General features: G+C 42.2%; 1 protein-coding gene across 1 annotated transcript in view; it reads right to left on the reverse strand.

The window, feature by feature from the left end:
* MCCC2 (methylcrotonoyl-CoA carboxylase 2) overlaps positions 1-15,265 on the reverse strand; it is a 72,404-nt gene that overhangs the window by 40,091 nt on the left and 17,048 nt on the right. Inside the window, exons 5-6 of the mRNA XM_032278835.1 lie at positions 12,366-12,493; positions 10,849-10,961 (exon numbers count right to left, since the gene is read on the reverse strand). Coding sequence (XP_032134726.1) covers positions 10,849-10,961; positions 12,366-12,493 — 241 coding nt within the window. The remainder of the gene's footprint in view (positions 1-10,848; positions 10,962-12,365; positions 12,494-15,265) is intronic.

The following is a 15,265-nucleotide window of genomic DNA, read 5'->3' on the forward strand; positions in this document are numbered from 1 at the left end:
TCACAAGGGAATAGCTGACTAATTATTAGCATATCTACTTCAATTTTACCATATGGCTAAGGGCACTTCTGACACATTTCTCCACAGTTCCTCAACAACCAAGGAAATCAGCAATCCACCTCTCTGACACTAGCTACACAAGCTCAGAAAAGGACAGGAGATTCTGGTAAGCAGGCTTTTAAAATGGTCCCCCAAAACCCCTGACTTGGGTATTCACATTCTGTGCAGTCCCTTCCTCTTGAGTATGTGGTGGGTCTAGTGACTTGCTTGTAATAAACAGAATACGGCAAGTGATGGGTTGTCACCTCTGTGGTCAGGCCATGGGAAACTGTTGACCATCCTGCTGGCCCTCTGCCAGCTCTTGCTAGCCCTCTTTCTTGTCTTGTCTCTGTCTTGCTTTGATGAAGCCACGTGACATGCTGTGAGATGCTCTAGGGAGAGGCTGTATGGCAAGCAACTGAGGAAGGCCTCTGGCCAGTAAGAAACTGAGGCGTGCAAAGAGCTGGACCCTGCCAACAGCCATGGGAGTGAGCCAGGAGGTGGGTCCTTCCTAGTCAAGCCCCGAGATAACTGCAGCCACGTGAGAGACCCAAAGCTATGCTGAGCCCATACTCCCAACCCACAGAAACTTCGAGATAATCAATATATCTTGTTTACACCACCCAAGTTTTGGGACAATTTGTTTTGCTGCAGTAGAACAATTAATACAGCGATCAAAAAACATCTATCTTAAGTTATTACAATTGAAGTACATCTGAAGACTTGAGATGACTTTGTTTGGAAGCACTTTTTTATTGATGTTCTTCAAGAATCTATCTGTGAACTGTTCAACTATTCCAGAGACAGCAGACCACATATAGAACTTTTTTTTTCATGAACAGTTTATGAAACATACTGCAGGAATATGTACAACTTTCTGTGCCATCCCCGAGAGTGAAGGAAAACCAGGAGCAAGACATGGATTAACCTGGAAACCATTGTGTTAAGTGAAAGAAACCAGTCACAAAAGACCACTTATATAAGATTCCCTTTACATGAAATGTTCAGAACAAGCAAATCTATAGACAGAAAGTAGCTTAGTGGCCTCGGGCTGGGGGGACTGGAGAGAAATGGGGAGTGACTGCTAATGGGGGGATAAAAATATTCCAATATTGATTCATTCAACTCCGTGAACATCCTAAAAGCCTTTGAACTGTACGTATCACATGGGTAAGTTGTATGATATTTGAATTATATCTCAACAAAGCTGTTGTAAAAAAATTTTTTTAATAAAAGTCAAAAAAATAAGTAAAGTACCAAAGAGTCAAAATTCTCAAACAAGTATCTAACAGGCAAAATCTTTTTCTTATTTTTAATTTTTGGGATACACAGTAGGTCTATATATTTACGGAATATGTGAGGTTTTTTTTTTTTTTTTTTTTTTTTTTTTTTTTTGAGTAGAGATGGGGTTTTGCCATGTTGCATTCATTTATGGTACAACAAAGACGTTACATGAGGCCACACTGGACAAAGCTCACTGGACGAGTGATCTGAAACCCTAGAAAGAAAATTCTGTGGCATTCTCCACTAAGAGAACACTGAAGGGATATAAGACGTGTGACCGGAAACTTGGACCAGGCTGGTCCTGAACTCCTCTGCTCAAGCAATCCTCCCACCTTGGCCTCCCAAAGTGCTGGGATTCCAGGCTTGAGGCACCACACCCAGTCAGAGATGCCTTGATACAGGCTTCCAATGTGAAATAAGTACATCATGAAGAATGGACATCTATCCCCTCAAGCATTTATTCATTGAGTTGCAAACAATCCAATTATGCACTTTAAGTTACTTTAAATGTGCAGTTATCATTGACTACAGTCATCCAGTTGTGCTGTCAGATAGTAGGTCTTATTCATTCATTCTTTTTTGGACCCGTTAACCATCCTCACATTCCCCCAACCCTCTACTCCCATTCTCAGCCTCTGGTAACCAACAGGCAAAATCTTAATATTGCTAAAGGCAAATTCTGATCACAGAAATAAAAATCAAATTTAAAAACAGGCTGGGTGCCATTGCTCATGCCTGTAATCCCAGCACTTTGGGAGGCCGAGGTAGGCGGATCACGAGATCAGGAGATCAAGACCATCCTGGCTAACATGGTGAAGCCCCATCTCTACTAAAAATTCAAAAAATTAGCCAGCCGTGGTGGCACATACCTGTAGTCCCAGCTACTCGGGAGGCTGAGGCAGGAGGATCACTTGAACCCGGGAGGCGAGGTTGCAGTGAGCCAAGATCCTGCCACTGCACTCCAGCCTGGGCAACAGAGCAAGACTCCATCTCAAAAAAAAAAAAAAAAAAAAAAACACAGAGATAAGAGAGGTCACTAGTTAATGATCAGTCGTTGTCATGCAATGTCATATAATCTCCTCTCTTTTTGTTTTGAGTCAGGGTCTCACTCTGTCGCCCAGGCTGGAGTGCAGTGGTGCAATCACAGCTCACTGCAGCCTTGACTTCCCAGCCTCGAGCAATCCTTCTACCTCAGCCTCCTGAGTAGCTGGGACTACAGGTGCACCACCATGCCCAACTAACAATCCTTGCCATTTAGTTCTGGGTCACTCACTCACTCATAAAAGGTGACAAAGTGAATGAAACAAGAGTTCTGCCACTGTGTTTGCTTTTTTTTTTTTCTTTTTTTGAGATGAAGCCTCCCAATATTGCCCAGGTAGCACTCCTGGGCTCAAGCAATCCTCCTGTCTCAGTATCCTAAGAAGCTGGGAGTACAGGCATTAGGCCACTGTGTTCAGCTGTATCTGCTTCTTCCTCTCACAAAGCACAGGGGTCTCAGAGCCAAACAGCATTAACAAGTTGCCATGTTCCAAAGCATTCATTGGGGGTACCACAAAGACATTACATGAGGCCACACTGGACAAAGCTCATTGGACAAGTGATCTAAAACCCTAGAAGGAAAATTCTGCTGCATTCGCCACTACGAGGACACTGAAAGGACATAAGATGCATGACCGGAAACTTTTCTGACCAGACTCAGAAGTAGAGATTTGGCTTGTGATGTGGTACAACACAGGAACTGCGCTGGGCAGACATCACAGGGACCTGCATCTGCATTGGGACAGAGGTGAGCTCCAAAGAACTCCACCGAGAGGCTACAGGCCACACAGTCACCAGTGAGGTGGGCCTGCTCTGTGACAGGAACAAAGAGATCACTCTTGCAAGGTGTTGTGAGTCTAAGACTTGAACCCAGAGTAAGAAAGTACAAGAAGGATGAGAATGAGACACACCTGACAGTAATAATACTTGTCATCCCCTCCACAGAAGGCACAGGCAACACTTCTGAGCAAAGGAAATGAGATACTACAAAACAGAGGTAATCATCTGGAAGAGCTTTAGATAGAATTTCATTACCCTCCAGGTCTTGCCTGAACAAATAGAGAGACTGGGTCTCATTGCACCAAAAGCAAATGACATATTGTAGGTCAGCAACCTGCCCCATGTAAAGGGTCTCTGACAGGGAGCTAAGAGCCTTTTTATCTAAATCTGAAAAGCTAGGTGAACTCTAGACCTCTATTCCTCCCTGCAAAACTGTACAATACTATCCAATCCATAGAAAAACTGTGATAAACATAATATAACTTGGAGAAAGAAAAAAGTTCCAACTGCTTGATGGAAAAGCCATTAAAAATATAAACTTTTTTTAAATCTGTCACCTTATTTTTTTTTTCAATTCAAAGTGGAAAACAGATACTACTGTCCACATCACATTTTTCCTGCCCCTACCAGAAGAGCCACCATTAAAATATAAAAACCACAAAATATACATCTGAATTCAATAGCTGTCAAGAATTTAAGAATACTGTCAACCACACTGACTGATCAATACCACTGATTCTATAGTAGTCATACTTATCTATGCCAACTGGATAGGCTGAAATGCACACGGAATACAAAAAGTCTGTCTTACACAGGATGTTCTGTTCCTCCTCAATCTTTTTGTGGGAGAGCCTCAAAGTAATCAAACAGTGATTTTGTTTCTTCTAGGCCCTATCCATCTCCATCACAGGTTGAAATGCATTTTTTTTTTTTTTTTTTTTGAGACAGAGTCTCTCTGTCGCCCAGGCTGGAGTACAGTGGTGCAAACTCAGCTCACTGAGACCTCTGCTTCCCAGGTTCAAGCGATTCTCCTTCCTCAGCCTCTCAAGTAGCTGGGACTACAGGAGCATGCCACCACGCCCAGCTAATTTTGTGTATTTTTAGTAGAGATGGAGTTTCACCATGTTAGCCAGGATGGTCTCGATCGTCTGACCTCATGATCTGCCTGCCTTGGCCTCCCAAAGGGCTGGGATTATAGGCATGAGCCACTGCGCCCCGCCTGAAATGCATTTTTAAAACAAGCCAAGTAGAGTAGCACATGCCTATAATCCCAGCAACTAGGGAGGCCAAGGAAGGAGGATTGCTTGAACTCAGGAGTTGGAGACCAGCCTGGGCAACATAATGAGATCTGTCTCAAAATTAAATAAATAAAACAATGAGAGGGCACATCTGCTCATGCCTGTAATTCCAGAACTTTGGGAGGCCACAGCAGAAAGATTCCCTGAGCCCAGAAGTGTGAGATCAGCCTGGGCAACACAGTGAGGTTCTATCTCTACAAAAATAAAAATAAAAATTAACCGGGCATGATGGTGTGCACCTGAAATCCCAACCACTTGGAAGGCTGAGGCAGGAGGATCACTTCAACCTGAGAGGTCAAGGCTGCAGTGACCTGTGACTGTGCCACTGCACTCAAGCCTGGGCAACAGAGTGAGGCCCTGTCTCAAAAAAAAAAGAAAAAGGATGTAGGGGGACTAAGCCCCTCAAAACAACTGTCGAGGTCAAACTAGTGAAAACCAACGAGATACATTTCAAAAATAATAACCTGAGGTAAGCAGGGAGCAGGAGGGAAGTAAGGCAAGAGGCAGAAAGGGAAACCTGAGAATAATTTTAAATATTTCTCCAAAAAGAAGAGCAAATAGGCAAAACATACACAAAGGAAAAGAGAAAGGCCTGAGGAACTGCAACTAAACATGGCTAGATGATTGATTCCTATTTCAGAAGAAATAAACTGTTCGTTCAAACAAAAACACCTTGTTGCTTATAGTAAAACAAGAAAGAGAACCAATGTACCAGAGCAAAGATCAATGTACAGCAAACTAGACTATCACTAAATTATAAAAATGAAAAGCAACGTGAGACCTAAAGAAAACAAACACGAAGATACCACTTCTTAGGAGTTTTCTAAGTCTCACACTTAAAAAGCTAAACATGAGGCTGGGCACAGTGGCTCATGTCTGTAATCCCAGAACTTCGGGAGGCCAAGGTGGGCGGATTGCCTGAGGTTGGGAGTTCGAGACCAGCCTGACCAATATGGAGGAAAGCCTGTCTCTACCAAAAATACAAAAGTAGCTGGACATCGGTTGCAGGCTCCTGTAATCCCAGCTAATCGGGAGGCAGGAGAATCACTTGAACCTGGGAAGTGGAGGTTGCGGTGAGCCAAGATCATGCCATTGCACTCCAGCCTGGGCAACAAGAGCAAGACTCTGTCTCCAAAAAAAGAAAAAAAAAAAAAAAGCCAGACACAAAAACCATAATCGGTGTCTTAGTCTGTTTGCTGCTGCTACAACACAATACCCAAGACTGAGTAATTCATAAAGAAAAGAAACTTGGCCTGGCATACTGGCTCATGTTTACAATCCAAATGCTTGGGGAAGCTGAGGTGGGAGGATCACTTAAGCCAGGAGTTCGAGACCAGCCTGAGCAACAAGACTTTATCTCTACAAAAAAAAAAAAAAGAAAGAAAGAAAGAAAATAAAGAAATTGACTGTTCACAGTTCTAGAAGTTGGGAAATTCAAGAGCATGGCCCTGGCATCTGACAAGGGTCATCCCATGGTGGAAAAGTGGACAGTAGGAGGGCAAGAGTGAGACAGAGGAAAAGAAGGCCAGACTCCCACAATCATAGCCTTAATCCATCCATGGGGCAGTGCTCTCATGACGTCATCGCCTCCCAAAGGTGCTACCACTTAACGCCACCACAATGGCAACCACGTTTCCAACGTATGAACTTTTAGAGGACACATTTAAACCACGGCACTGGGAAAATAAAAGAAGCACATTGCAAAGATCATCATGTCATCAGGCCTCAGACATGGAGAAGGCCCAGACAAGGGATCCTCATGACATGAGATTCGAAGAAAGACCAGCAGACACCAACACACCAACTCTTTAAACTCCAGAAACAAGTAAGCGGTCTTAAAACCTGCCATGAAGGAAAGATGAAACAGAAAAGGACATAAAGATATGTATCTAGTTTATCTTTTCTCCTTGTGAGCAAAAGAAAATGTTGAAACCTAAAAGGTCTATAGGAATCTGTCCACATTTTTATAGCAGCAAAGATAAAGCAAACGATAGAGATGTGGTGCCAATAGACATATTCTTCGACATATGTGGGTAAATGAATTTACAAGGGGCAAGGCTAGTAACATTAAGTAAAAACCAACCTTGGAGAGAAAAACAACAATTAAATTTGAGTAAGGAAGCCGGTGCTTACTATCAAAATGAATACATAACATAATTGAAGTTAGAAGTGATTCACTTATATAATAAATATAAGGAATTGTTTCATCAGTCTGTCTAAACAAGTCTTAAATAAACGATAAAACAAACATTAAAATTAGGAAATAGAACCACTCAATATCTATCATGTAACTTCAATAGTTATAAGGAGATTCATCTTTAAAAATTTATTTTTATTTTTTGAGAGAGAGTTTTGCTCTGTTGCCAGGCTGAAGTGCAGTGGCACGATCTTGGCTCACTGCAACCTGGGTTCAAGCCTCCTGGGTTCAAGCAATTCTCCTGCCTCAGCCTCCCAAGTAGCTGGGACTACAGGCGCACGCCACCACACCCAGCTAATTTTTTGCATTTTTAATAGAGACAGGATTACCACGTTGGCCAGGATGGTCTTGATCTCTTTCTTGACCTTGTGATCTGCCCGCCTCAGCCTCCCAAAGAGCTGGGATTACAGGCATGAGCCACTGAGCCCTGCCAGATTCATCTTTTAATAAATATTAAGTAAGTACATCTCAGGAAAATGTGTAAGGATATACAAATTCATTTGATATTGTCTCTAATCTCAAGGAACTAACAGTCTAATAGGGGAAGTTGGTCCAGATATATCTAGATTAAAGGAATAAATACCATTAGTAAGGCACAGAGCAAGAATTATGGGAGCTAGGAGGAGGAAAAGATTACTTTCAGTAAGGGCTTCTGGGATTCCCTTAAAAGGGTGACAAGTGAGATGTGCCTTGGAAGATGGTTTGGAGACTCAGACCCAGCAGGTGAAGAGAAAGAGGACCAGCATGGGCCTGAGCAGATGGTCAAAAAAGGCCATGGTATATATGGGACCAGTGACTGCATCAGGTTGACTGCAGTTTAGGGTCCAGGAGCAGTCAGAAAGTGAGGTTGGAATCCCATCACATGGGGGCTTAATTATCAGGCTAAGAAGTATGAGCTTTGTTTTGTAGCAAATAATTGGTAACAGGGGAGCCACGTAAGGAACATAAAGAATGACCTTGCAGCTCGTGTACACTGTATGGGAAAGGACAGACAAGGCAGGCAGGCGAGGCTAGAGCCACACTGCAGTGGTAACAACGGCCTGAGCTACCTCCAGGAGTGACAGTAGGAACGGAGTGGAGAGGACCTACCCAAAGGTGAAACCAACAGGGCTCATCAGCATATTCAGCAAAGGCTTAGGATGTGCTGACTTTGTGCCCAGCATTAGTGCAACTAACGGGGATACAAAAATGACAAAGATGTATATGTTTCACCTAAAAGGATTAAGTAAGGGGAAATGCAGAGAAAAGAGCCAAGGATAGCATCAAGTCTCAGGGAAAGAGCAAGGTAGTGCTAGCTGTAGATGGGAACTGAGGTGAATGAGTAGGGGAAGCTAATGTGTGTTCAGTGTCTAGTTTGAGCCTAAGTCTGAAAAGACAGAGGAAGAAGTGTTTTTCCTACTCTCTGACACAGTCACTCAATGCCTCTGACACCAGATATGTGGGGGTATTTCTCCACACTCCAAGCAGTTCTCCAGCAGACACCAGCTGTCCTCTAATCCATTTGCGTTCTTACACTGTCTACCTAGAGGCACATCAGATCCCACAGACTGACGGCTCAGTCCTACAAGATGGCCCCCACTTCAGATGCCAATCACAAGGAGCAGGCTGTCACCTACGTTTCTGACTGACTAAACTGGGGCTGCCACTCCTCCTCCTTGGGCTTGATTAATTTGCTAGAGTGGCCCATAGGACTCAGGGAAACACTTAACTTACATTTAATGGTTAATAAGGAAATCAGAAGATACAGATGAACAGCCAGATGAAGAGACACATAGGGTGAGTCTAGAAAGGTCTTGAGTACTGGAGCTTCTGTCCCCATAGGGTTGGAATGCACCATCTTCCTGGCACTTGGATGAGTCTGCCAGTTCAAATGCTCTCCAAACACCAGAGTTTAAAGATTTTTATGGAGGCTTCATCACAGAGGCATGATCAGTTATTAACTCAATCCCCAGTCCCTCTCTCTCCCTGGAGGATAGGGCTGGAACTGAAAGCTCCAAGTTCACAGTCATGGCTTGGTCCTTCTGGTGACCAGCACCATCCAGGAGCCCACTAAGAGTCACCTCATTAGAACAAAAGATATTCCTATCACTCATGAAATTACAAGGGATTTTGGAGCTCGGTGACAAGAACGGGTGTCAAAGACCAAATCACAGAACAAAAGATTCTGCTAGCACCCCTATGTACAATGGAATTAGAAACTCTGTCTCAGGAACTGGGGCAGACACCAAATATTGGAACAGAAGTGTCTCCTCATACCCCTACTGTTCAGAAACTTATGAGGGTTTTACGAGCTCTGTTCCTGGAACTGGGAGCAGAGATCAATGTGTATATATTTATTATTTCACACTAAGGTACCAGCAGGAAATCGACTGAGAGAGCAGAACCCCTGAGGTTTAGAAGAGGAGAGGGAGAGGGTGTCAAGACTAGAGAAAGATCAGGGAGATGACAGGTAATAACATGAGATCTGGCTAAATCGCTTAAATTAATAAGGGAAACCCAGTGGCATGAAGCATAAGCGGAATTTCAGGAAAGGAAAAAATGATGATACCAAGAGGCTGTGCAGAGTGACAATCTGGTCTCTACGCTGGTGAAACTCTCATAGGGCACGGAGGTTTGAAGGAGTGAGTGAGCAGTCAGAAATGAAGACCTGTGCCAATCCTCAAGAATGATGGCTAGGCACAGTGGCTCAGGCTTATGATCCTAGCACTCCGGGAGGCCGAGGCAGGTGGATCACCTGAGGTCTGGAGTTCAAGGCCAGCCTGGCCAACATAGTGAAACCTCACCTCTACTAAAAATATAAAAGAGTTAGTCAGGCATGGTGGTGCATGCCTGTAGTCCCAGCTACTCAAGAGGCTGAGGCAGGAGAGTTGCTAAACCCAGGATGTGGAGACTGTAGTGAGCCAAGTTTGTGCCACTGAACTCTAACCTGGACAACAGAGCGAGACTCCATCTCAAGGGGAAAAAAAAAATGTAGCCACCCCCAAGGAGAGAGAAAAGCTACAAAAACAGCAGAAGCTAGAAAAGGTCTTTATCTTTTGGCATCATTTTGGTGCTTTTTTTTTTCCTTTAAAGAAAAGGTATCAAGATGATTTTGGTATGAGAAGATAAACAAGCAGACTAAAAAAATTATTTTTTTCATTTTTAAAAGATGGAGTCTGGCCTGGGTACAGTGGCTCGGGCACAGTGGCTCATACCTGTAATCCCAGCACTTTGGGAGACCAAGGAGGGCAGATCACTTTACCTCAGGAGTTCAAGACCAGGCTGGGCAACATGGTAAAACCTCATCTCTACTGAAAATATAAAAATTAGCTGGTCTGGTGGCATGGGCCTATAGTGCCAGCTACTTGGGAGGCTAAGGCAGGAGAATCCTTTGAGCCTGGGAGGCAGCAGTGACCCAAGAGTGTGCCACTGAACTCTAGCCTGGGTGACTATTGTTTTACTCAGCCTACTTTCTGAGACTTATGTTGACAGATGCAATTGTAGTTCATTCCTTTTAACAGCTAAAAACTGTATTATTAATCTCCCATTAACAGACAAGTTATTATCTAACTTTTGCTCTAACAATGCTACAATAAACTTTTCTTTTCTTCTTTTCTTTTCTTTTTTGGAGACAGGGTCTCATTCTATTGCCCAGGCTGGAGTGCAGCTGCACAACCACAGCTCACTGTAGCCTCAAACTCCCAGGCTCAAGTGATCCTCCTACCTCAGTCTCCCAAAAGCTGGAGCCACAGGCATGGGCCACACCACACTCAGCTAATTTTTTTTTTTTTTGTAGAGACAGGGTCTCCCTATGCTGCCCAGGCTGGTCTCTCACTCCTGGGCTCTAGTGATCCTCTCACTTCAGCCTCCCAAAGTGCTGGGATTGCAGGCACGAGCCACCGTGCCTGGCCATGAACTCTTCTTCTAAGTGTCTGTTCCTACATATATTGGAGTTTCTGCAGGGTGGAGCCCTAGAAAAGGAATTACTGGAGCCCTTTCTTTTTAAACTCTGTTTTCCTTTTTGAAGCCTGTTTTAATAATCATATTACAATACAGGAGTATTCCTACAGTTAATAAAAGGTTCTAACTGGAGAGAACCTTAAGATCTTCTCTGTGGAAAAAGATTAGATTTTGTATTAAATTGTTTTACTTTCAAGCCATCCCAGGATACCTAATTAGTAAAGACATTTGGAGTAAAACGCACCACTGTATACTTCGTTAATGAAAAATTACCTGTGCAATATTTTGAGAAGACATAATTGCCTGATTATAGAACGTACGGCCAAAGTGGTCTCGATCTGCAAACACTTCTGCTTGTCGAGGTAAGTATGCCCCTCCCGAATCAACTGAGGACAAGGAAAATGAGAAAAACAAGCATCTCTATGAACAAAATGTGCTACACAGAGGAAAACTGGTATCAATGACAATATCGGTTTTTGATCACATTTACAAAAACCTTGGCCTGTCTTTCTAAACTATTACAGAGCCTCATTCTCCAAACCCCAAATGCAGCCAAAAGGATTCATTGCTCCAAACCCATTAGGCTTTCCTACCTCTGCAAAATTTTCCTTGAAATGTTTATACCATTATCTCCTTTGAGGGCCAGCTAAAGCCCCAGAAACATCATAAATTCTTGAAAAGTGAAAGTGGAAAAGTACCTTTCCTTCTTCTAAATCAATACAAAAGCAATCTACAGAATTCATATGACAATTTATATATATTGCCTTCTGATGCTGTTTTTATTGTAAACTGGAGTGGTGGGTACATATGTTAGCTGAGTTTAAAGGGTAGCTCATTACTTCATAGCTGTATGATTACAGGTGTGTTTCCTAGCCATCCTATGCCTTGGTTTCCTTATCCATGAAATGAAGATAACAAAAGTAGCCATATCATATATTAGGAGGACCTGAAAAATGTATAGAAAGCACTAGTTCAGAATCTGCAACCATTAAGTCTTTTGTTGGCTGCACATTATATGCTGTCTTCAATTCATTATGGGCTCACAATTCATTAAGACAGAGACAACAAAATCCTCCTCACTGTGTCCCCTATGGTGACCGGCACAGCACCTGCAAGCAGCTGGGCTTCATTTGCTATTTTCTCTATGTGCAGAGCAGTTCATATTGTGAGGTAACGAGGTAAATCCAATTTCACAGAAAAAAACAAAAACAAAAAATACCTCTACATCAGTACCCATTCAAATACCTGCATAAATGAAAACCTATGTTGGAAATTTCCAGACTAATCCAATATCCAGGAAAGGCCTATTTTAAACTGCTTTGCTTTCAGGTTCTTTAATTTAAATGTATTTTAATTTCAAATATAAATTTACCTTCATTGGAAATTAAATTTACTTTAAATTATATCTGCTCAAATTATAAAATACTTGCACATTTAACACAATACCTGGCATTCAAGAGACTACAAACATTGGTTATTATTTTTCTCATAGTTTGAATCCATAATGGTTAAAAGAGAAACAGAATCTAGAGAACAAAAAAAACACACACACAATGTGTAGAGAAAAAACTGGCAGGCATCACCATGTTTGAGTATTATGCACTATTACGAACAGTTCTTATTTACTTTCCCCCAGAGTTTTCAGCAAAGAACCTGTGTTTCCTTTATAATTATGGAAGAAATTAACAGGTTTTTAAAATATCCATCCCTAATGTGATACATACAGCCTTCCAAACGGTCTTGCATTTTACCAGCTAATCATAGTTTATTTTACAACTTTTGTAACTTGCCCAAGTAGATGCAGGGGAGCCTGTTCTGCATGGCAATTTCTTGTGCCCGTAATTGTTTTTTCACAGTCACTGGGTAGTAGGTACCTCCTTTGACAGTGGGATCGTTGGCAAGAATCATGCATTCTACTCTGAAAGGCAGAAATTTCATTGGAGAGAGAATTTAAAAGATTTTAAAAGAATTTAAAAGATTTCTTTAAAATTAAGTACACTCATTATGAGACACTCCAATACAACTTTCAACTTCCAGTACGCATCACTATTCACAACCATTAGCAGACAATAATCTTAGGACATAAATGCACGCTTTAATCACAGTTCACATATTCATTTATGTAATACAAAAAGATTGCTTTTAACAAGTTTACAAACTCATACTTGACTTTTAAAGAGTCATCAGTCCTAGATTAGTAATAGAAAACTAACAACCTAACCCATGTGTCATAATGGCTCTTTGGATGAAAGGGTCCTAACAAGATGATGATAATGAGAAAACAAGTCTCAAGGGAAAAGAATTCCCTCATAATAAACCTTCAAAATTTCCTTTTAGGAGGGTAATTTGCAAAAATGGAAACTGACCTGTCAAGAGTACTAAGATTTATTTTTTGTATTTTCCAAAGTTCTTGAACCTTACAGCCCCATGGTTTTCTACAAAACTAAAAGTAGTCTAAAATATAGTAACATTTATCTTGCCTGAAGTCACAATGAATGCAAACTCTAAAATAATATACTAAAAACACATGAAAGGTATAAGGAGTCATCAACAGTGCCCTTTCTCACCAAAACCAGTTTATTGGGTATGAGTCACGAAGACCAGGATGGCCGACAACCACGGCTGGCTGGGCAAACTTCACAGCACTGGTAGGAAAACTTAAGGTCAGAGGTTCCCTTGAAATCTCAGATGACAACAGTGTGCTCTTTACAAAATTCAATCTTCTTTATGTTTGTGATGTTTGTGTTACCTCGCTTTATACTGCCTACAACTCTAAAGAGCGACTCATTAAATCCCTGCTGAAAATAAAGTTGAGAACAGCATCTGCGGCCGGGCGCGGTGGCTCAAGCCTGTAATCCCAGCACTTTGGGAGGCCGAGGCGGGTGGATCACGAGGTCAAGAGATCGAGACCATCCTGGTCAACATGGTGAAACCCAGTCTCTACTAAAAATACAAAAAATTAGCTGGGCATGGTGGTGCTTGCCTGTAATCCCAGCTACTCAGGAGGCTGAGGCAGGAGAATTGCCTGAACCCAGGAGGCGGAGGTTGCGGTGAGCCGAGATCGCGCCATTGCACTCCAGCCTAGGTAACGTAAGTGAAACCCCGTCTCAAAAAAAAAAAAAAAAAAAAGAACAGCATCTGCGCACCCAGCACAGGGGAGTGTTGGGCTTCATATTAGGAAACGTGGCCAGCATGGCTCACCACAAGACAAACAGCACTCTTCTTTGAGCATCGATTTTATTCCCTAGGTCATAACAAACCTTTTCCTGTACTTCAATAGACATTTTATAGAATAGAAGGCACACTTTTAATGATTTAACAGTAAACAAACTAGACTTCAACGGAAATGTAAGCTTATCGTAGGTTGCTGGGCTATAACCACTCTCCAGAGTGTGTGCTCACACTTCCTACCACTGGGGGTGCTATGCTAGAAAGTTTAAGAAGCTCTGGGACTGGAGAGAGGTCAGGCTGTGAGGTCAGACAAAGTTAGGCTGAAATTCTGGCTCTGCCACTTGCTGGATATGTGACTATGGACAAGAGACACAGCCATATCAGCTTGTCTATTAAAGGTTACAGATGTTACAGAATGAGAAATCAAATTGGCCCACAAAAAGACTAGATTGCATATCTATTGGTTTTGCCTACCCAGTATCTATTATTTAGATAACAAAACTAAAGGTTTTTTTTTATTATACTTTAAGTTCTGGGATACACGTACCGAATGTGCAGGTTGTACATAGGTATATACATGCCATGGTGGTTTGCTGCACCCATCAACCCGTCATCTACATTAGGTATTTCTCCGAATGCTATCCTCCCCTAGGCCCCCATCCCCTGACAGGCCCCACTGCGTGTGATGTTTCCCTCCCAGTGTCCATGTGTTCTCATTGTTCAACTCCCACTTATGAGTGAGAACATACAGTGTTTGGTTTTTCTGTTCCTGTGTTAGTTTGCTGAAAATGATGGTTTCCAGCTTCATCCATGTCCCTACAAAGGACAGGAACTCATTCTTTGTGGCTGCATAGTATTCCACGGTGTTTATGTGCCACATTTTCTTTATCCAGTCTATCCTTGATGGGCATTTGGGTTGGTTCCTAGTCTTTGCATTGTTTCCAAGTCTTTGCTATTGTGAACGGTGCTGCAATAAACATATATGTGCATGTGTCTTTATAGTAGAATTATTTATAATCCTTTGGGTATATATCTAGTAATGGGATTGCTGGATCAAATGTTATTTCTGGTTCTAGATCCTTAAGGAATTGCCACACTGTCTTCCACAATGGTTGAACTAATTTACAATGCAAAAAGGTTTCTATTTCTCCACATCCTCTCCAGCATCTGTTGTTTCCTGACTTTTTTTTTTTTTAATTAATTTATTTTTTAAGATGGGGTTTCACCATATTGGTCAGGCTGGTCTCGAACTCCTGACCTAGGTGATCTGCCCACCTCAGCCTCCCAAAGTGCTGGGATTACAGGCGTGAGCCACCGTGCCCAGCTGTTTCCTGACTTTTTAATGATCATCATTCTAACTGGCGTGAGATAGTATCTCAGTATGGTTTTGATTTGCATTTCTCTAATGACCAGTGTTGATTAGCTGATTTTCATCGCTTGCAACAAAACTAAACTTTCAGAAACTACCTCTAACCTTCAATCCAGGTGGGTCAAGTAGGACTGACCCCAGCGCCCACTT

The sequence above is a fragment of the Sapajus apella genome, unplaced genomic scaffold (assembly GCF_009761245.1).
Source record: "Sapajus apella isolate SASKATOON/1434 unplaced genomic scaffold, GSC_monkey_1.0 scaffold1, whole genome shotgun sequence".
In the NCBI taxonomy this organism is placed as follows: Eukaryota; Metazoa; Chordata; class Mammalia; order Primates; family Cebidae; genus Sapajus; species Sapajus apella.